Source organism: Melanostigma gelatinosum (genome assembly GCF_949748355.1).
Source record: "Melanostigma gelatinosum genome assembly, chromosome: 9".
Taxonomy (NCBI): Eukaryota; Metazoa; Chordata; class Actinopteri; order Perciformes; family Zoarcidae; genus Melanostigma; species Melanostigma gelatinosum.
The window spans coordinates 11,740,560-11,761,529 of record NC_136642.1 but is presented as its reverse complement, the minus strand read 5'-3'; the positions used below and the strand labels follow the sequence as shown (position 1 = coordinate 11,761,529).

Sequence of the window (20,970 nt, the reverse complement as noted above, 5' to 3'; positions counted from 1 at the left end):
TTTATACATTGTTGAAAGGAATAATTACAACCAGAAATGTGACATGTTACAGTACCCACCTGACACAGAAGCTCTTGTGATCCGACTGGCTCATGTTACTCGTGATGGTCACCGAGGACTCTCCGGAGTCTGAATCATAGTTTGAATCCTCGTCCCTCTGTGTACTTTCATCATCATCATCCTCAAAACCCTCTTCATCGTCCCAGACCATAATATTTGGTTTCAAGCCAGCTACCCAGGCATTCAGGTCCAACAGCCGTTTCTTCCCATGTGGATGGGCTGTGTTAACATCTGGTAAGATGAGATCAGAGAGGTTGCTGGAGGAGGAAGTGGCAAGGGGACGAGGGAGAAGCGCTGAATCTTCTTTGGGGATTTTGGCTGCTTGTGTGAGGACGGAAGTGCTTTCATTTTTGCTGTGAGCAATGGAAAAGACGTTTTCCGGTTGTGTGGTCGGTGTAAGAAAGGGCGAGTTGTTCGGAGAGTTTGTTGGAGTCTTGTCTTCATCACTAACAGGTGAAGTAACCCTCGGGGGTGTTGTTTTCTGCACATCAGCGGAGTTGGACAGTTGCAAGGATGGTGCCTCCTCAGGGCTTGAGGTTCTGTAAAAATCTGTCTCGTCTACGTAAACGTTTCTACATTTTCTTTGAGCGCCTCCATTTAGTGGGATTTCTAGGGTTGTCTTGAGACTGAAATATTTACCAAAATCAGCACAATTGTTAGTGCTGTCGATTTCTTCTCTTTCATTCCCAACCAAATCATCCCTTTCTCTCTCTCTCCTCCCTGATCTCAGTCCATTCTCATCCAGTGATAAAGATCTATTTGACCCAAGCTTCTTTTCTCCCCCCGTCACTTTCTCCTCAGTTTCATCGCCTGCCTCCCCTCCCTCTTTCAATCCCTCCCACTTGTGTCTCAATCCACCTTTCGCTTTTGCCGACCCGCTCTTTTTCACTCCTTCATGAGCCCAGCTGAGAGGTGTTGGCACAGAAAAGGCCCGTCTGGGCATCGGGGCCTGTCCTGTAGCCAAACTCTGTGTGAGAGCCTCGAACTGATTGATCTTATTTCTCACACTGGCTGCAGAGGCGGCCGACAACCTCCCCGGGAATGTCTTCCTCTCTATTGATTTCATTGTCACTTTCGGTGGGTTTGACTCAAACACCTCATCAGTGCAGCTACTCATTAATTCTGTTTTTTCTTTTGATACTTCATCTGTTTTTTCCCCCTGTTCTTCAAGTCGCTCAGCTCCTTCACTCAATGCCCCTTGTATTCCATCAGTCTTGCCCTTCATCCCTTCATGATCCTTACTCCCATTCCCACTTGCTCTTCCTTCCCTCAAACCAGACAAATCTCTCAAAGAATCTGTTCTATCTTCTCCTAAGAAACTGTTAGAATGTGGGGGTGAAGTAATTCCTGCTGCAGCCCTTGCGGATCGTATCTGAGCTGCTTTCGAGCACCTGCTCCTGGCTCTATCCAGAGACCTTGTGCCCATTTCCTCCAACCCTCTGCTCGAGTTAACTCCCCCTACCTCGGAGTACTGGCCCTGGATCTGTCCTGGCCACTGTACCCCTGGCAATCTCGGCCTTGTCCTGTTTGTCCGTGGTAAAAATGAAGTCTCAGAACCTGTAGTGTCTTTTTGTGTCCAGGTGAAAGATTTCCTGTTTTGCACTGGACTGGGGATCCTTTTCTCTTCTGATGAGAAACGCCTGCGGGAGGTTCCCCCCGAAGCCCACTCATATGACCTCTTCTGTGTCGAAATGAGGGGTTGTGTTGTTGTTTCTCTGTGATGGGACGTCGCTGGGGTTGAGATGTCCCTAATTATGCTGCAATCCTCCATTTCACTGAAACCAGCTGACCCGTAGAGTTTCTTTATCCGCTCCATTATGCTCTGACCTCCTTCGGGCCCAAATGAAGAAGCTGCCCCTCTGACACCAGAGCCAGATCCAGACAGGGACCTAAACCTAGTGGGAAGAGAATGACCTTTACTGGCCCTGTCCAAATTCTCACTCATGTGACTCACCGGGCTCCTCTCCTGAACAACGTTACTTGTACCAGCGGAGTTATAGGCATGTATTGAAGACATCACCTTGCCACGATCAGGGCTTGATGCCCCTGCTCTCCGATCTAGACTCTTACTTCTACTCGGCAGGCTGTATTTCCTCCAGTCTGTCCTGCCCCGACTTTCAGACGCAGGGTTACATTTTCTACTTCTGTCAGTGCCAGAATCTGTGATAGATTTCTCTGCTGTGCCATTCTGGTTCAGCTCGGTAGATGTTGTGTAGCCTGACGTATCCTCTTTCTCACTCTGACCTTTGACACTGCTGGGACTCTCCGTCCTGGCTTGATAACCAGAGACTGTGTGATCCTCTTCTTTGGTTGTACCATCTGTGCCAGTGGGCGTCCTGAATCTCTCTCTCTCGTCAACTTCTTCATCACTCTTCCTCTCCTCCTCCGAAAAACATTTGGGTTTCCTAACAGCTGCCCTGCGAGTGAGACCGTACGAGGGAGAGTTTGCTGAGCGGACGGTGAAGCGTGCTCCTGTCCTCTGGTTATCATACTCACTCACTGGAGTAGGCAGCGTGGACAAGTCCATTGTCTGAGAGTAAGCAAAGTTAATGATCTGCTGTCAAGTGCCAAATCCCCAAAAGAGAGTGGAAGAGATCTTTATGCAATTGCAAGTAACTGTCTTTGAGACGGAAATCTGGAAGCAGTCTGTGTGAATGCAGCAGCTGCCGCTTCTGATGATTCTCTGTTTTGTGTCCTCGATGAGATGACTCCTCTGGGCTCCTCTTCTTGATCTCTTGTTGTTCTGTCCCTTGCAGTCTTTAGCGAACCGCTCCCGTTGCCTGCAAAGCATAAAAATGTACAAATTTCCATTCTGAGAACGAATTGGGCTGGAATGTTATGATATGTGGATTGCGGTTGCTTTGGCTCCTCGAGATGGTCAAACAGAAGCACAGAGTGGTTGAGAACAGTCAACACAAGACGTTACAGGGAAGCATAAAGTGGAGAGTGAATGGATAAGATATGAAAACGATAAGAAGAAAAGAAATAGGAACAGAAAAGCATGAGAGCCAAAAACACATCATAACTGTTGTTTACACAAGCAACATACTCAGGACTACCCGTCCTCGTCAGCTAAACCTGAACCCAAAACTGGAAAAACTCCCCTAACAGCAATCCACCCAGCCACAACAATGTGTTAAAGTTCCACGATCAGTCTCTGTGCAGCCCGTATCGGTCTCATAAAACCAAAGTAAGACAACACCAGACTGAAACCGTGTTACAGTGTATTCAGGTGGAATTATCAGATAAGATGGACAAAGATGAGGACAGCGCCACTTTGATTTTCATACAGCCTGCTGAGAGATAGATAGCATTACTGATGAACAATGGCTCATCAGGGAGTTCTCAGCCACACATCCAATCGTCTCTTTTGAAATTGAACACAAACAGTTCAAGCTTTTGATTTACTGTACAAACACAACAGGACAAAGGAATCAGATAAGCAGTGCCTGTGTGATTATATGAGGCGTTTATGTAGGGTACAGCGCGTACCTTTTGCCGACAGTCTCTATGGTGCTTTCCAATGCAGGTGACTCTGAGTGTCGGTTTACAGAAACACCTGTTCAGCGAGGTCACAGAGACTCCTATCTGGGTAACCCGGGCAACAGGGCACAGTTCTTTAAACTCCGATTGAACAGCAAGAAAGATAGAAATGCACCGCGACATCCGACATTACTCTCTCACATGATTACAACGTTCACAAACACATGTTCCTTACCTTCTCTTGGAGTGACTTCTTTACCTGTCGCCACTGTGTTGACACGGGTTCATAATGAAGGCAGCGCTCTGCAATGACATCAGCTCCTACAGGGACTCCTCTCTCGTCTCTTTTCATCGGCTATGCATGATGGAGTGAGTACAGTGACGCAAACTTGCCACACTGGTTTATCCTCTAGTCCACTCTCTCTCTCTGTCTCTCCTCCCCCTCCCATTGTTGTTTTCTCCCTCTTTTCCTCTTCTCACAGGGTAGCATTCCTGACTTCAGTTAAGTGTGTCACCAACTAAACAGTGAGTACGCGCACGCACACACAGGGTGTGTGTGTGTCATAGACGCCCTTGTGACGCTGCAAACTTCAAAACTCCAAACTCCCTCACACATCAGAATTTCATAACTCAAGGGAGAGAAGATACAGTTGAGATCATTGTGTGAAACGGAAGAAGAATGACATGTCTCAACACAGGCTTATTATATCACCCCACCTAAAGGCAAACCTAAGTTTAATCATCCGTGCTGAGCAGGTATCAAAATACATAATAACAGAGCAGCTTTAATTGGGACCAGAGACCACAAAGAGCTCATGTGGACCCGGAAAATACCAGCAGGGATTAATGTTGTTAAAAGGTACACCTCTCGTATGACATATGTTTAACAAAACAAAACTCTATTGGAGACGCACTGAGAATCTGTGGGACCGTAATGCCGACTGAAGGAGAGACATTTGATAGATTTTGAAGAAGAAGAAGAAGAAGAAGAAGAACTGAATTCGGCAGAGTGGGAACAATCAGCCTCTGAGTCGTTCAAGGAGAAAGCAGACAGATATTTAACATTTTTAAATATCTAATAAGCACTTACAGTTTTGGTTGTCATGTAGAGGCTCATGTTCATACTGCTACTTTTTTGCATGCACCTGCTTCCTTTGAGATAGAGGAAACTGTGGTTACTACATCAGCGCGCTGCAACACTAAATACGGGACGTCTTAACGTCTCTCTGAGCCTGCAAGCCAAAAGCAACTGAGTCAGAGACATTAATGCTAGGCCAAGTCTTAGCCCATTAATGATCCAATCAGTGATTAGCCATATAGAGGGGTTGGTAGGTCGCATGGTCTTGGTCGCATGGTCTTCTCTCAGGACAGAGATAAGTCTGTGAGTAGGGATAAATAGCTCCAGTGCAACTCCACAGACAGCCACCCTTGTTCCTGACAGAAGAATGGCTCTCAGTGTCTCTGCAGGATGGATGCAAATCACTGTCCTGCTCACAGAGACACACTGGTTCTGTAAATTCATTCTTTAGGGTGCAGGACTCGGAGGGTTTTGTGAGAAAAGGCAGTTTATTATATTTAATCACGAGCTCACAGTGGATATAAATAGTCTGCAGTCCATTCAGTGTCAAGAAACAGAGAAATAAACAGCAAGAATGTGAAAATGGAGCAATTTCATGGTCTCCAACTTTGCTTGACGGCCAAGCTGGAGATTATGGATGCTGGCCTTTATTTTCTGTCATTGGTGTTTGTTGATTTGTTTGTTGTTGGTTGGTTGGGTCGTAGTGAAGTCGCTTTCAGCAGCAGGTGGCAGAAGAGGCCAGAGAAACGGAAGAGCTTACGTCACTACTGCCTTCACTAGTCACGTGACCACCGCGGAAGTCAACAAACCGGGAGGACAGCTAAATGGAACGACGAAAAGCACTTTACTTATTTTACTTCCATGTTCTGTCTTTCGTTTAACGTTTTTAGATGATAACGCGTTTTAAAAACGAGCATTTCAATGGAAACCGCGTGCCTTTCAAATGTCATATGTTGGACGTACTTTCCGTCATTTAGCTGAAGTCAGCCAACGTTAACGTTACTTAGTTTAAATTAGACGCACCGTTTCAACATGCCGACTGTTCCTCTTCTCTCGAGCGTTAACGTGGTGCTCGTAATGACCTACGGTAGTCTGGTGAGTCTGTTTCACTTTAACTATGTAATATCCAAGTCCAGTTTAACTTAAAATCGTAATGAAGTATTTTACAACTGCTTTGATTTAATTTTAAAGTACACAACACTAACTCCAATGCTGAGTCATTACAACACACCCACCTCATAGAAGATCAGTGCTGTTTACCAGACTCCCAGACCACCACATCAATGCAACATGAGTCTGCAAACATTACTGAATCCAAGTGAGCATCACCACAACACAGCTGTGGTGGATGAATGACGGAAATGGTAAAACGATGATGCAAAGAAGTGTAATTAAATCGTTAAATGTAGGATTTACTGTTTAGTCAGACTTAAACCACATTATCTATGTTTTATAATTCTACAGTATGACCAATAAATAAAACGATAGTTTTCAAAAATAATATAGTTACTCTGAGCAAACATTTGTGAGTTTCACCTCGCGGTACTATATGCTCTGCACGTGCAGCTCTGCCCTCTTGCGGCCGCAGACACACATGCAGCTTCTGCCCTGAGTTATCTCCTATGTGCGATTTTTGACGACCGTAACGAATGCGACTTGAAATGTAGTGAAGTACAACACTTGTGATCAAAAGTAAACTTGCATTAAAAAAAACAAAGTCAAACAAGTACAAGCCTACACAATGAATTAAAACATGCAAATGTACGTAGTAAGTTCAATATATCAATATTTTGTGTATTTTAATTCATTAATTAAATTGTTTGCATATTTTGTTCTGTTTATCTTCCACTCGCATCCTGTAAACTAAGCTTTAAAAGGGTTAAAACATCCACTCACTCTTCCCTCTAGGTGTTTGTTTTGCTATTCATCTTCGTCAAAAGACAAATTATGCGATTTGCCATGAAGTCTCGCAGAGGACCACATGTTCCCCTTGGCCACAATGCTCCTAAGGTACCACACACACACTACAATGAACCAGAAGTGAGATGCTGTACAATGTGTTGCTAATGAATTATTATATCATAGCTGTGTGTTTCGTATGTGTGTGTGTGTGTGCTGTAGGAGCTGAGACAAGAAATTGATGCCAAACTGTGCCAGGTTCAGAAAATCCACTTTGAGCCTCGTCTGCTGTACCCAGATGATGACCGGCTAAATCAAAGAGAACTGTGTGGTTAGTGAAGCACATAAACATACACACACATACACCCGTTATGCACAAGTGTGTACAACAATCTGTGTTTGTGTTGCAGGCTCCCTGTACAGGATGAGAGCACTGGATGCCATCAGAGACACTGGTAAGCTTTGCTGTCACTTATCTTAGTCACGGTTTTGTGTTGTTGTCATGACAGACTGTTTACAATACCACCTGCACTTTAGATCTCCCTTTCCGTGAACTCGGCGGCACATCCACCGCTGTGACAGGTAAAAGACTCCGCACGTGGCTTCTACAGCTGCGAAACTCCCACTGCGTGTTCGGAGACCGCCTGAGCTCACTCATCGACACGGTGCTGGATGGATACAACAAAGCACGGCACGGGGCGGAGGTCAGTGTCTGTGTGTGATCGTCTCTCATCAAACACATCCTAGGTTATTGTGTTCCACGGTCTGCAGTCCAAACCGACAACAAGAAAAATGTTGTTTAAATGTGTGCCTTGAAGTTCAATACCATAAACAACCATTTTCATATAGCGCACATGATTTTGCATAATATTAGTGCATGTGTACTGTACATCACACTTCTGTAAATTGCTACACATTTATATTTACATACATTTTTACCATGTTGCAGATTGCATGAAAAGCTGACAAATGTCTGATGTCCTGTCATCTGCTCTTGTTTGTGTCTGAAGGCTTTTGGTGAGGCTGAGTTTTTGAAATACCACAAAGCTCTGACTGAATTGGCCTCTGTGTGAGTAAAACCACCCTTTCCTCACAGTGCTCCCTTACAGCTCTCCTTTTTAGGCTAATCCCACCGTGGAATGTTAATTCTGCAGCGGCAACAATCAGTTTTTCCCCTTCGCTGTTTCAGCGTCAAGTCTCACAGCGGTAGCAGCACTCCGAGCCAGTACCACCAGTCCGCAGCCAAAGACCTGACCAGCGCCACGGAGCCTGCGAGCTCCTCCTCCTCCCCCACCCAAACCACCTACCTCACATCTTCAATGCAGCAGCGCAGCAAGCGGCCCAGACACTTCCTGGAGCTGAAGAACTTCAAAGACAACTACAACACTCTGGACAGTTCGTTCTGAAATTGTATCCAAAAGAAAAGGTCAAAGACGAGGTAGAGCCGTTGGTGATTAAAGTGCCTACGGACGACGACGGGTCACCAGATAGTTTAGAGAGTGATGATAAAAACACTGCCTTCGTATACCAAAATGTATTTCCTGGTTTACAGTTGAATGCGTATCAGACTCAGTGCTCTTTATCTCCGTGTAGCCTATGCATAGAGCCTGTATTCATGCATGTGCAGTATAAGTAGGTTGGGTTGATTTAACCAAACCAGAGCTATGGGGCAATGCAATGGCATAAGACAATCAGTATTTATTGCACAATGTAAAAGCCTATGCAGACTTGTTGAAATGACTGGATTAAAACATGCTTATCGTTAATTATGTTTGTAGAGAAACCAAGTGTCAGTTTAAAAGACACTGTTTGTCACTTATGTTTACATCTATGTATGTCACTACTGCAGTGAAATTGATGCCTGTTTTTTTATTTTCTTTGACAGAAGCCATACTTTATTTAATGAATTTTTCTGATGAAGAGCTCTTTTTTTTATTGTTAATCAGTTCTCTCAGTGCAATGCATTTTAACAGTATTCCAGTACATTAATGCATCATGAATGTTGCACCAGGGGAAGTCTTTTGTCTTTTGTAAAAGGTAGACTGGCCTCCAGATATCTAAAATGTGTTTCTTTGCTGGTCAGGGTTCCTATAAGGTCAATTTTATTTTCTGTGGTTGTTATTCAAATAAAACATTGACATATGATGGTGCGCAACGTTCTTACATGAGTTCTAGTGTATAGTATCCAGCAGAGGGCGCTCCTTCACAGTAATGTTCTTAAAGCTCGCTTCATTTTAGTAACAAGTCAAAAGAAACATTAAATTCATTTTCAGTAATTTATTCTGAGAACCACAAACAAATACAGTAATAGATTCAAATGTACTTCATAATCCTCACACAGTCTGTCTAAAAGTGTTTTTCATATATAAATAAATACAAAGGAGAAAGTTGTTAGGTAGAAATTAAAACATTAAATCACATTAATTAAAAGTGTACAAAACAAGCTGTCTGGTTACACAATGAGAGGACTGAAATGCTTTACAAGAAACATGTAGAATAGCATAATAATAATTTACAAGAATAGCGACTGCTTTGAAATCATATTCCTTCCTTCTGCTTCCTCAGTTTTATGAAGTGCCACATTGTTGTTTGGGGCTTAAAACCATATTATCATTGAAAAACATCACAGGGTGTTATACAAACCATCGTCAGTATTTACATGTTAAAAATCTTCCCCTTCACTCAGCAAAGTGAACAGAGTCACGGGTGAGTGACTAATGATCACACAGGAAGTAGATCATCTGGTTAACGATTGTTACACTTTTAGCTTTGTTAGCTAGGTTTTCTACATCACTGCATTTAAGCGTTATGTCATAACCCACTTTGGCAAAAGGTGTGTCATCCTGCCCTTTGCTCAACCGTTCTGCTTTGACACAACACCGCCAAAGGTCTAAAAAGCAATTCAAAACAGGGCAGCACAAGATAACACTCGCATTAAGTACGCAGTATTTATGAATAGTATTTATAAACTTAAAATGCACATCAGCTGAATCAGTACGCTTCAGCTACGCTACATTAAAGCTGACACACACACACACACACACACACATTCATTAGCTATGCACAGACGCACAGCAAGCTTCCGTGCGCGTGTGCCGCCAAACATCACGTACAGTTTCCTTCAAGAGTGTTTGTGGTTTAAGTGGTGGTGTTATAGTTTCAGTCCAGAAAGCTCAACTCTGACACCACAAATGTTAAAGCGATCAGATGTGGTCGCAGAGCTGCTGTTCAGTTTTAGTCTGCATTGCAAAGAGTTGGTGGTTCTTAACAATTGTGGTCTTTTTTTGTGCGGCAGTCGCTTCATGACTTGATCTCGATGACTCTGATGAAAGGGAGTGGCTTGTTGGACGAGTTGGACGGCTTGATTTGTTTACTGAGGGGACAAGAGGGAGAGACATGAGTCGTTTTGTATTTTGAAACAGTTTGAAAACTAGTACTCAGTATGCATCTCATGCAGATGTGAGACTACGTTAAAGTGCGGCAGGAATGAGTCTCGTGTCTTAACAAAGGCAGTTGCTGACAAGTGGCGAAATGAGACTACAAAGCGTCATCACAACCACTGGTTTACCTTCACAGTCTGTGGTGTATATTTGTGCATCTGGTGGGGTTTGTTTGTAAATAACGTTGGCTTTTTACTTTTTTGCCGATTGCATTCATGCATCAAAAATCATAAAAGTGGCGTTTATTTGTGAAGATTATATTGCTGAACAAAACGTGTAAGCATCATAAACTTTTGTTTGCGTTGCTTATTTTCTGCAATAATCCAAAAACGAATGGAAAAATCCCATTGGCTTTTTGTTAAGGGGACCAGTGTGACGCTAACTTCCGAGGTTGGCCTACAGAAACACGTCATCCCTGCGGCACTCTGTCGGTGAATATTTCATGTGTGTTTGCAAGTACTGCATTTTGGAACCTGTTGCACCAAATTCGCAAAATTTAAATAAAAATAAAATTGCAAACCCTGCTTGGGCAAGAACAGGCCCTGCAGGAATGGCACATTTGCAAGGTGTGGGGGTGTAAAGAATATTAAGAGGAAGGGCAAAATAAGGTACCTGTAGACGATCTGGGGGTTGCGCTCTGATGAAAGGTAGGAATTTGACCGTTGTCCTCCCAGGAAGTAATCCATCTGGTCATGCATCTCTCGGTTCTGCACAAACAGGAGATCAGGGGTCAGTCCACATAACACCAAAATAAATAATGAATGTGGCCACAAAACAGACAGTGGTTCCCTTTCATATCTCCTCGCCTATCGGCTGATATTTGATTTCCTTTCGCCCGTCCATCACTTCCATTAACCGAGACTCTTTATTCAAAATTTCACTGATGAGCCATAAAATGTTCTTTATTTGAGAAGACAATAAGCAGATCTCACCTCAGCCTCCAAAAAAGCCACTTTCTCCTCGAGCTCTTTGATCACGCGGTCCCTCTCCTGGATCACCATGCGAGAGTTCTGGAGCTAAAGACGAAAAAAAAAAACACAGTCAAACAGTCAGTAAATCCTGCACAAATATGAACAGAGACAATGTGTTTGCTTTCCAGAGTCTCACACATGTGCGCCTCACCTGTTCAATCATGTGTCTGACTTTCCTTTGCTGGCTTTTCAGCATGTCGTCCAGATGGTGGATCTTTTCTTTGAGAATAGCCACCTCCCTCTCCAACTGCTCAGTCCTAAAAATACACGCAGAGAGTTAGAACGCGCGACACGTGATCTATCCGTCACTGATTGGTAGACAATCATTCATGCGGTTAATGTGTTTGTGTTGACTGACCTCTGCTCCCCTTTCTGGCCCTCCTCTCTGATCTTGCGCAGTTCGCGCATTTCATCCTCGCGGCTGCGTATTGCCTCTCGCAGGGTGGAGCTCTCCTGCTCCATCCCTCCCAGCAACCTCTGGAGCTCGTCTATGCGCATGTCTTTCCTCTCGCTGGCTTCTTCTGTTATCTTCAACTTCTCCTCCTCGTCGCTGAGACACTCTCTCAGCCTGCGGCTTTCAGCCTGGAAGAGGCAGGGAGAAAAAAACAAAAAAAAGACGGGACACTTTATTACTTTCGTTTAAAATGTAGTACTGTTTCAGTGCAACCAAAATGCAGTGTACATTATTTGTGATGATTCATATGTAAAACATAAGCTCTGTATATGTGTGTTACCTGCAGCCTTTCTTTGTCCTCTTGGTGTTTCTTTTCCGCTTCATGTAGCTGTGCATATAAGCGCTTACTGACCTCCCTCAGCTTGGCTCTCTCGGCTTCTTCATCTGCTTCCTAAAAGAGACAGAATGTCGTGTTAGATTAGCAGAGCGATACTGTAATGTGTGTGGCAGCGTCAGAGTCCAGATCTTAATCCAGTCGAGAACTTGTGATTGAACATGTTCCCTCACAATTCCTGGGCCACCTTGAGCAGTTTTCAGGGAAAATTTCCAGATAAATTCTGACTTGAAGGGGATGAATACTTCTACAAAACAGGTATTTTGTATTTTATATTTGTAATAATTTAGATCGCTTTGTCAAGATCTGTTTTCATCTTGACCTAAAGGGCATTTCCTGTTAATCAGTCTCAAAAACTCAGCCACACCTATTATTTCATGTTGTAAAACAATACAACTTTATATCGTAAACTGTACACAGGAACGGCCGAAAAACAACAATCCAAGATGGATCGATGGACACATAGATGCTTTCATGATGATAAATGTAAAATCTTGTTTTTGTTTCATCGGAGCTCAGTGGATTTGGCCGTCATAAGAAAACAGGTGTGTCTGTGTGCGTCACTGGAGCAGTTGGATCACGACCAGCGTTGTCCTCCTAATTTCTGCAACGCTTCTGTGAGTGAGTCACAGCTAAACGCTATAATTGGCACAAAAACTATTGAACCAAACACAATGGTGCCAGTTTGTATTTGTACACATTAATGACACGCAGATAGTACTAGTAGTTGCTAACGTGTGTGTCTCAAAGACAGCAACAAAACTATTAAAGGAGAGGTATCTGTGGAATGCTGGGAACAATGAGGCGGACCTCAACACAATAACACATGTAGGGAGAGGAACAGTGTGTGCTGGAACGGCTCTCTCACACATTTTAATACACCCTGGGGTGCAATAGCATATTTACACTCTTGCTGTAATTGTACTCTTGTGTTTTTCTCCTATTTCACATCGCTGTTTGTCTCCGTGTTTAACTTTACACCTCCTTCTACCTGTGTGCCTCTGGCAGGTGATCGCTTTACAGGCATCGCACGAAACACACATTGTCCAGATGAAAAACACAGACGGTGGACTGCGGCTATGAAATGCATGCGAGATTATTATTATTATTTATTAACTTTGAATGTTCACCTGTGCGTCAGCTTTGGGTCCTCCGTTTTGGGACGACGAGGCGCTCTTTCTGAAGGGAAGACCAACTTTCCACCCGTTTGTGAGTGGCTGGAAAAGAGAAAAGGAGGTTGAGGAAATGCCATTAAGCACACAGGATGTAAGGTTAACAATGGCAGCTTGAAATACACCTACCTTGTTTTTGGCTGCCATCTGCTCCCTCAGTGTCTTCAGGCAATACCTCACCTGTGTGAAATACAGACATATAATGAGTTACACATTTTTTTATAATGTTTTAACAAGTGTATGTTCTCTAGGAAGTGATGAACACAAGACAAAACATGTGTGGAAACCAGGAGGAATTTACATGTTGAAAATATGCAAATTGTTACATGATCCAGGACACGGGGTGGAGACACTGTGCGTGGGTTTAAAATGAGTGTCAGAGCTAAAGAAGATACTGTCCAGCGACTGACCTCCTGTATCTGGGAAACCTCGTCTGACAGCATCTTCAGGCTCTGCTGGTGTTTATGCTGCTCTTGTTTGCGGGCCTCTAGATAAACCTGGACAGACGAGGACAGATGTTAAACACAGACGTGACCATGAAACAAACACACACCATTTATTTCTTCAAAAGCAACAGCCAATGATGTGCCTCACCCACCTTGATAACTTCCACCTGCTCCTCTTTACATTTGACCGGTTCAGGGTTCAGAGATGTCCTGTCAGTGGCCGGCTGCACCAGCGTATAAGCACGTCCAATTGGCTGGAGGTTAGAGAGCAGAGGAGTTAACAGTGCGGCGCGCACAGTGTTGCGTCAGGATGGGTGTGGTACATTTCCAAACATCGTCACTGTGTTTTGCTAACGCTGGAAGAGAAGGGGAGTTGGCGCATGTTCCTGATGAATATTGCAACACTAAATTTGGAAGAACAGTCAGGAATACATCCATTTAAAAATCATATGAACAATGTTATTAAACTACTAACGGGCAAAACTGAATACATACATTTATTATTCAGACTAAACCATTAGCAGAGACACACAAACGTTTTTTTTAAATCCAACTTTGGCACGGTTTTTGGGAAACAAATGGTTGTCTTGAGACATTTTGAGTAGTTTGTGTTAAAACCACGGTATTAAAAAACGCCGAGCTGTTTGAGTCTCTGTGCAGTTTGTGTTGAGGAATATGCCGTGATACTTCTGTGGAGGAACGGCAGCTCTGAGGATCATCGGGAAGTTTAACTGACTGAACATTCAGATCCAAATATGGCCTGAATGATAGACAGCACCTTCACCTCCAAAGATCTGCTGTTGCTGCTGGTTTTTTACAGATCATTCTGCCTTTGTCTTACAACAAATCCGGCTGAGTGTCTTCTATTAAAGATGAAAAGTCAATTTATATATAAAGCATAATATAATAAACCCTCAATTGTCCAAACCATGTATCTAAAACAGTGATGATTGTTATTACTCTTTCCATTGCTACTCTCCTCTATCTCGTACCGTTGTGATTCCCTCTCTGCACTGGTGTTACAGTCCAGGTTATAACCCAAGTTATCAGGTGCAGGAAGTTCTTACCTTGTCCCTGTGCTGCTCCGTGCTCTGAGCTGCCTGCCTCTGGTCGTGCAGTGTGAGCCGCAGTCGCCTGCACCCCTCCTGAAAAAAGGCAACGAAGAAATGAGACGATGAAGTGAATCCACAAAGAGACCGTTATGTGATGGAGAGACTGGACTATTTTGAGGTGGTGAGGGGAAGAAAAAGAGGAGGAGAGACTGAGTCATACTCACTGACAGAAACAAGAGGAGGGAGAGCGTGACCAGTGAGAGAGAGGGGGTACGAGCGTCAGAAAAAGCTAAAAGTTTTTCAAAGCTGCACAGAGACAGATTGTTTGAATTAAAGTGTGTGCTGTGGACGTCAGAGGGACTTTAGGCGGAAACTCTCCAGGCGCTCACAGCCAATTGGAAGCAGAGGCTGGATTTCTGGGAAAGTGGGCAGATAATGTAATGTCAAGCAAGACAGAACATTTCCATGGAAACAGAATCCTCACAGTAGCCATAAACTCTGGCACTCCAACAATGCGAGAGGGAGGAGTAAGTCCGAGGCAAAACAAATGCCAAAAAACGCTTTAAGAAAGCAAGAAAACCTTCCGAGTCGTTTTCTTTAGTCGCAGGAGGAGAGTCGCGTTAACAGGAAAAGTGTTGAGCGGGATGTGATAGGGTGCGTGTCCTCCAGCACAGGGAACCCCCTCAAATGTGATACCCAGCGAGTGTGTGTGCAAGTATAAGCGTGAGGATGTGAGGGAGAGGAGGTCAGGGACAGTCTAGAACTCATTCCAGCCAAACAATCTTGTTCCGTTTATCTTTGCGGAATGTATTCACTGTGTCCTCATGGAGTCTAAATCATGTCAGACGACAGGCAAGGAAGAAATGGCTGCAATGTTGTCTTGCGGTTAAATACAAACAAGCGCACACATGCAAACCAATTCCACAGAAGAACACACACACACACACACACACAGATTAATTGATGATATATTATACTGGCCTAAGCTTAATAAGTAAGGAGTCTGGCAGAGGAGAACAGAGGCTTGTGTGTGCGCCATCATCTGTCTGTCCATATTTGACTCTTTTGTACAGTATTGCTTTTATTTCTTTTGGTACATCATTTGCAGTACAAAGAGGACCAGCGTATGTGTATGTCACATTGAGGACCAGCGTATGTGTATGTCACATTGCCTTTCCTGATTAAACTGCCGAAAAACACTTTTTCTTTTGGAATTATGACAGACATAGTATCAAATTTGACCGGGGGTTCAGTGTCTAATTCAAGGACACTTCAACATGCGGACAGGAGGAGCTGGGATCCACGCTAACCTGAAATATCTTCAGGTTCTTCTGACATTTCATGTACGAAACGATCAAATCAATAATGAAAATATTGGTTACTGGCAGTCCTACTTTAAACTCAATTGTTTTTGCGGTTTACCTTTAAAGTGGTAGTCAAAGTGTGTACTGCATCTCTCCCTTTGCATAGAAACCATGTCTGATATGCAGAATGTCCCAGCCTTGATATTAGCCAGACACGAGAAGTGAACTGGGTTGTGTTGTGTAATGCAGAGATAACGAGCGGAGAGAGGTGATAAAAGAAAGGCCATGTGTTGTATAGACTACAGAGAGCCTTTACCAGGAGCTGGTTATCTGTTCAGGAAGACGAAATGGAAGAGAAAGCAGAGAGGGACAGATGGGAATGAAAATCTTAACGAACAATAAAAAAGGCAGAGGAAACAGTGTAATAGTTGGGGTGGGGGTCCAACTACGACAAACAAAACTGAAAGCCAAAAGTTCCCCACTTGTTCACCATGTTTTCCTCTCATATTACCATAGTACCTGAAAGCTCTAACACAGCCATTATAGGGGGGGAACAGAGGGGAGGGGGAGAAAAAGGGAGAACAGTGAGAGGGTTGTTAAGAAGGAATCCATCATTATACAACTTCTCTGGCTCTTCATAGACAACCAAACAAAGACTCCGTTAATCCTGACTCTGCCGTCGTCTATTTACACGCCAGTCTCTCTGTCTATTCTCTCTGTTATATCCACGCACTCAAAAATGCTGTCTATACCACCTTCGAAGACAACCTGTAATACTAGATTTCCTGGGAACACAGACAAAGGGACCAGTTGGATGGGCTCATGGAAGGCGATGTACGCACGCACGGGAAAATTCACGCACTGATAAACGCACAATAAAAGTACACAATAAAAGTACACGCTACCTTTATAACAGGGCAGAAACCTGAAACCAAGCACGCACACACAGCGTCCGCACTGCTGGGTGCACCGACAAAGAGCACAATAGATCACGGGGTACGGCCCGGCTCAAAGGATTTATGGGCATGAAGACGCGTTTTGTTTTGGACTTTGGCATCAGGAGGCCTGTAAACCATGCGAATCGAATTAACTGGGATGTGACTGCCAACCTGGCAATGTTGCTGATCAACAGACAAGAGCTGCAGAATTAGGGGCAAAAATGTATTTTAGAGCTCTGAACCACTTTAGGAAAAGTACCCGATGTTCAGCAGCAGGTATCATGGCCATAAACAGCAACACATCTTGTGCCTGCATTCTACAAGTACTGCTTTCCTACACCTGCTGCACAGATGCCACGTTTTGTCTTCTGTCCAGCTACAGGTGTGAGCCGAAAGGGCTGAATAGTTGAGCTGCAGGTAATGTTTCAAAACCAGTGCCCACATAAAACCTGAGTTTGTTTTTTTACCCGACTTATACAAGGAATAAGACATGCAAACAAGTTTTTCTACAACACCTTATTATCATAAGCATAACTTGCCAAACCCCTCAGGACATTTGTGTTTTTGAAGTCATCTTTACATCAGCAGCTGAACAGAAACTGCAGGAAAAAAACGTCAAATTTATGACTGAGCTCAGGAAATGTTTAAAGAATAAGAAATGAGACGAAGAATTTAAGAAGTTATATAAGTTACAAATGATTGTTGATGACGTAACAAGTCAGAAATGTCACTTTGGTCTCCGGGAAACTGTGATCTCCCCCATTCTTTGACATTTCATTGGCTCAATGATTAATCGATTAATCAAGAAAAGATCTAACAAATGAATCAATAATGGAAATGATAGTTGCAGCGCTAGTTTATCCTGTTTTTGGATGAGATTAGCAGTACGGTAGTATTAGTATTGAGCTGTAGTTCCAGTATGGTGAGGGGTATTTTTGACTGTCAAAGCTTGCCCCTTTAGTCAGTCAGCAGTCTGAACAAACTAAAGGGTTAAGTTAAAGGATAGACACTGACTGAGGTGTGAAGTGAAGCCTTGGGAGGTTTGCGTGTGTTTAACATCACGTGAGAACCTGAACAGTGAACGTTGATGGTAAACAGATAGTCCAGGATGTGCGTCATAAAGTCATCAGGGCAGACTCGCACTTTCATTTCTACAATCAACTTCCTATCAATTATTTTGTCTTTGTGGTTTTTCCTGCTAAGTGTAGCGTGCGAACCAGATGTTCTATTTCTTCCTCTACATCGATGCATTTAGGATATGTCATGCTTGGCTCATTCCCAGCCAGTAATGTCACACACTCCTGACTGAGATGATGTCTGAGGTTGAGCAAAGACAGAAGGAAAGTGTTACGTCTCAGGGAATCTAAATGGCTGAAGGGATAATTGTGGCATTGTTTCAAAAGTGCCCCTCACAGAAGAAAACATCTTCTCAATACACTGGGGCATCAGGGAGGACAAATTGTACCACAAGTTTCAAATTATTCCCAAATAACAGCTGGACTTTGGTCGCTACTGTAAAGTTGTATGTAACAATTTATGTCAAAGCCAGGCCTGGCTGTTCCTTCTGTTTTATTTCAGATCACATCATCTCAGTTCCATGGAACACGCTTATCAACAAAACACCCACTGAAGGCCTTTCCCTAGTGCACATTCCCTCTGCTCATGTATCCTTATGGACTGACCTCCTGATAAACAGGACGGGTTTCTTCTTCTTGTTCATAAGTCATTATGAAATGTTACATGTAGAGGTGAAATATTTCTGCTGGTTCATGTCTGACCTGAATAACCTTATCAGATATGTAAATAACTGTAGGTGGGTGACTATTTGACTGTGATGAAGATGAATTTGTTTTCTGTATGACGCTCGTGCAAATGTGCTATCAGTCGCATGTTAAGAATGTGTTATAGATCTAAGCTGAGTTTCACATCCCGCTTCCAGAGAAATAATCAGTTATTACGTGTGTGAGTGGCGCTGCCCTTTGTACACTCTGACCTTTTTGTACAGTTAAGACAACAGTAACTGATCGTTAAGTGTCGACCATTGACACAAAATCGGGCTCTCAAATTCTGCTCTGATCACACTCGGTTATTTAATCATGGCGGAGAAAATTCACTGGCCTTCTTCAGAGAATTTCATCTGATACGAGCTCAGTGGATCTGTCGCCGCTGACAGGTATTGAGCTCAGCAGGAGGCTGCTGATAAGGTGAAAGTGTCATGTTGCTCTGCAAACCCATGAACCACAGAGCAGGAAAACTGTTTGCTTTTTTCAGGCGAGGTAAATGATTAAACCTCTGCTTTCGCAGACAGAGGAGGAGAAAGCTTACCTGCTGTACATGACACGGGCGGCCGCTGAGCACTCATTTACAGAACAAGTATCTAGTAAAGTGTGATGTTTACTTGCTTAAGTAAACTTATCATGCACAGGTGGTGGTGCACATGCTGCACAAGAAAAGTGTTTGAAGGTTGAGCTGCCTTCACTGTCTGTCACGACTGCAACTGTAAGCCCTTAAGTGATGAGGGCAGAAGGCAACTGTGACAGGCACAGATGTTATCTGGACTCTTATCTGTGTTGGGATTTGGGGGGTTGGGGGCTTTAATTAAATACTTTAATTAGAACAAGGCCAGAGACTTAATAGTAAATACACCACTTAGAGGAGATGAAGCCTGAACAGAAGCACAGATTCACACAGAGCCTCTAATACAGGCAACAGAAGAGTCACGGAAAGAAAAATGAGAGAAGAAACTAAAAGTAAAAAGATTTAGAATCTGAAAAAAAAAGGAACCAGCAGCTGCACAAATCAGAGTGGAGAAAAAGAAGAGCTGAGGTCTTCACCTCTGGGTTTCTGCATGATTCACGAATTGATTGAAAAAGAAGCATGTGAATATCGAGTAACTTACCCCATGCTCTTGATTTCTGATGTCCTCAAATGTGCACATGCTTCTCGTCATTCCGTTCATCTTTGACATCAATAAAACTTCCTCAAACAAACAAGTGAATAAATAAATAAATAAATCTCTAAAACTGTATAAAGCTCCCTCCGTTCGTCTCTCTGCTGCTCGTCCACGGCAGCTTGCTGCTGCTATTAGTCTTCAGACCGGTGTGCTCGTGCGTGCGCGCGCGTGTGTGTGTCTCCTCCCCTGTTAGCACATTGTACTCACTTTTCTCACTACGTCACTGTGGGAGTGAGAACACAACAACCTGCCCGCCCACAAACCGACCGAAACAGCCAAATAGGGAAGTGGGTGTCCGCGGAATGTGTGGGAGGGAACGGCGAGAGGACTCACCTGCTGCTGCGCTCCTTCTGGATCAATACAGCATGATCGTGGTTGTATTATCAGACTGGATTACATGCTTTTAAGGGGTGAGGCAGAATGACCTGGTTGGACTATAGATGGTCAACTCCTGCCTAATGTTGCGCAAACACTGCTCAGTTTACCAAAAGGCCTGCGTTATTTATTCATGAGGTTTCACCCCCTGACTCAACCTGTTCAAGTGTCTCCTATTAGCTTACAAAGCAATGGAAAAAAACACGGTATTACATTCACTGATTTAAAGCACTTCCAATGGTGTTTTATAAACACATTAAGTGTGAGTCACTGTTCTTTTCAACATAATTCATATACAATAATTGCAAATATAACTTTTTTGTTTGTATAAGTTTTTAATTCTTTCACTAAATTCCACATGTAAGATACATTTGCAGAGACATTGCTCGAGATAAGTCATCCACAGTGTTTTGTTTTATTATGTTGCCTTATGGTTGTGTGGTTGTGCAGCAGAAACGTTTCAGTTCAGTCTGTACTTGTAAATATATAACCACAAAAAGGATAATGCAACGTTAGCAAAAAATAAATGCAGACTGGCTCACTGTGACCCATGAAGCAGAGTCCAAGGGAAATCAATGTAAACCAGTTGAAAAATAAAAAAATTTGCTTGTCAACAGCAATGAAAATATGTAGTAAACACATGAAATCAATCAGTGATGTGAATGTTTTGGTTATTTATTCTAAGGGTTAATGTGACAAACGTCATATTTCCAGAGTTGACTGAGGTCGACCTCAAGGAACACGCTGACACAGCACAAGTAACAGAACGCGTCTCTCTGCTGGCTTATCCCGGCCAACACAGACCTCAAATTGGATAAAGACCTTAACGGCAGCAATGGCTGTTGAGAAGCAGACAACAGCTCGCGGTGGCAAACAAGGGATGACACTAAGTGAATTTGAAACAGGGGCAAGAAACAACTCGCACACAGGCAGAGAAACATTTCACATGTGAAGAAATGTTGCTATAGACACCAGACACTAATGAAAATAAATGTACCAAAAGTGCAGTGA

The 20,970-nt window shown here is 43.3% G+C and overlaps 3 protein-coding genes across 4 annotated transcripts in view; 1 reads left to right on the top strand and 2 right to left on the bottom strand.

Moving 5' to 3' along the window:
• The window catches only part of LOC306782723 (pro-interleukin-16), a gene marked incomplete at its 5' end in the record, with an annotated part of 5,079 nt that extends 2,492 nt beyond the window's left edge, over positions 1-2,587 (bottom strand). The window contains 2 exons of the mRNA XM_079276168.1: positions 60-291; positions 2,305-2,587. Of these exons, the coding sequence (XP_079132294.1) occupies positions 60-291; positions 2,305-2,587 (515 nt within the window). The remainder of the gene's footprint in view (positions 1-59; positions 292-2,304) is intronic.
• Positions 2,588-5,431: 2,844 nt separating this feature from the next.
• Positions 5,432-8,663, top strand: ltap1 (lipid transport auxiliary protein 1). Its single transcript, XM_079274669.1, has 7 exons — positions 5,432-5,716; positions 6,530-6,631; positions 6,743-6,851; positions 6,931-6,975; positions 7,058-7,224; positions 7,531-7,589; positions 7,710-8,663. The coding sequence occupies exons 1-7, from the start codon at positions 5,654-5,656 to the stop codon at positions 7,924-7,926; spliced, it is 762 nt and encodes a 253-aa protein (XP_079130795.1). The 5' UTR covers positions 5,432-5,653; the 3' UTR covers positions 7,927-8,663.
• Positions 8,664-8,793: 130 nt separating this feature from the next.
• Positions 8,794-19,701, bottom strand: tuft1a (tuftelin 1a). 2 transcript variants are annotated; one of them, XM_079276301.1, is made up of 12 exons: positions 19,531-19,701; positions 14,405-14,482; positions 13,490-13,591; positions 13,302-13,388; positions 13,021-13,071; positions 12,850-12,936; positions 11,666-11,776; positions 11,290-11,513; positions 11,083-11,188; positions 10,893-10,976; positions 10,573-10,667; positions 8,794-9,893 (listed from the first exon to the last, which is right to left on the bottom strand). In XM_079276301.1, the coding sequence occupies exons 1-12, from the start codon at positions 19,597-19,599 to the stop codon at positions 9,821-9,823; spliced, it is 1,167 nt and encodes a 388-aa protein (XP_079132427.1). In that variant the 5' UTR covers positions 19,600-19,701; the 3' UTR covers positions 8,794-9,820. The 2 variants fall into 2 exon arrangements, with proteins under 2 accessions (XP_079132427.1, XP_079132428.1); XM_079276302.1 differs by lacking the exon at positions 19,531-19,701 and adding an exon at positions 14,614-14,662.
• Positions 19,702-20,970: the final 1,269 nt, after the last annotated feature.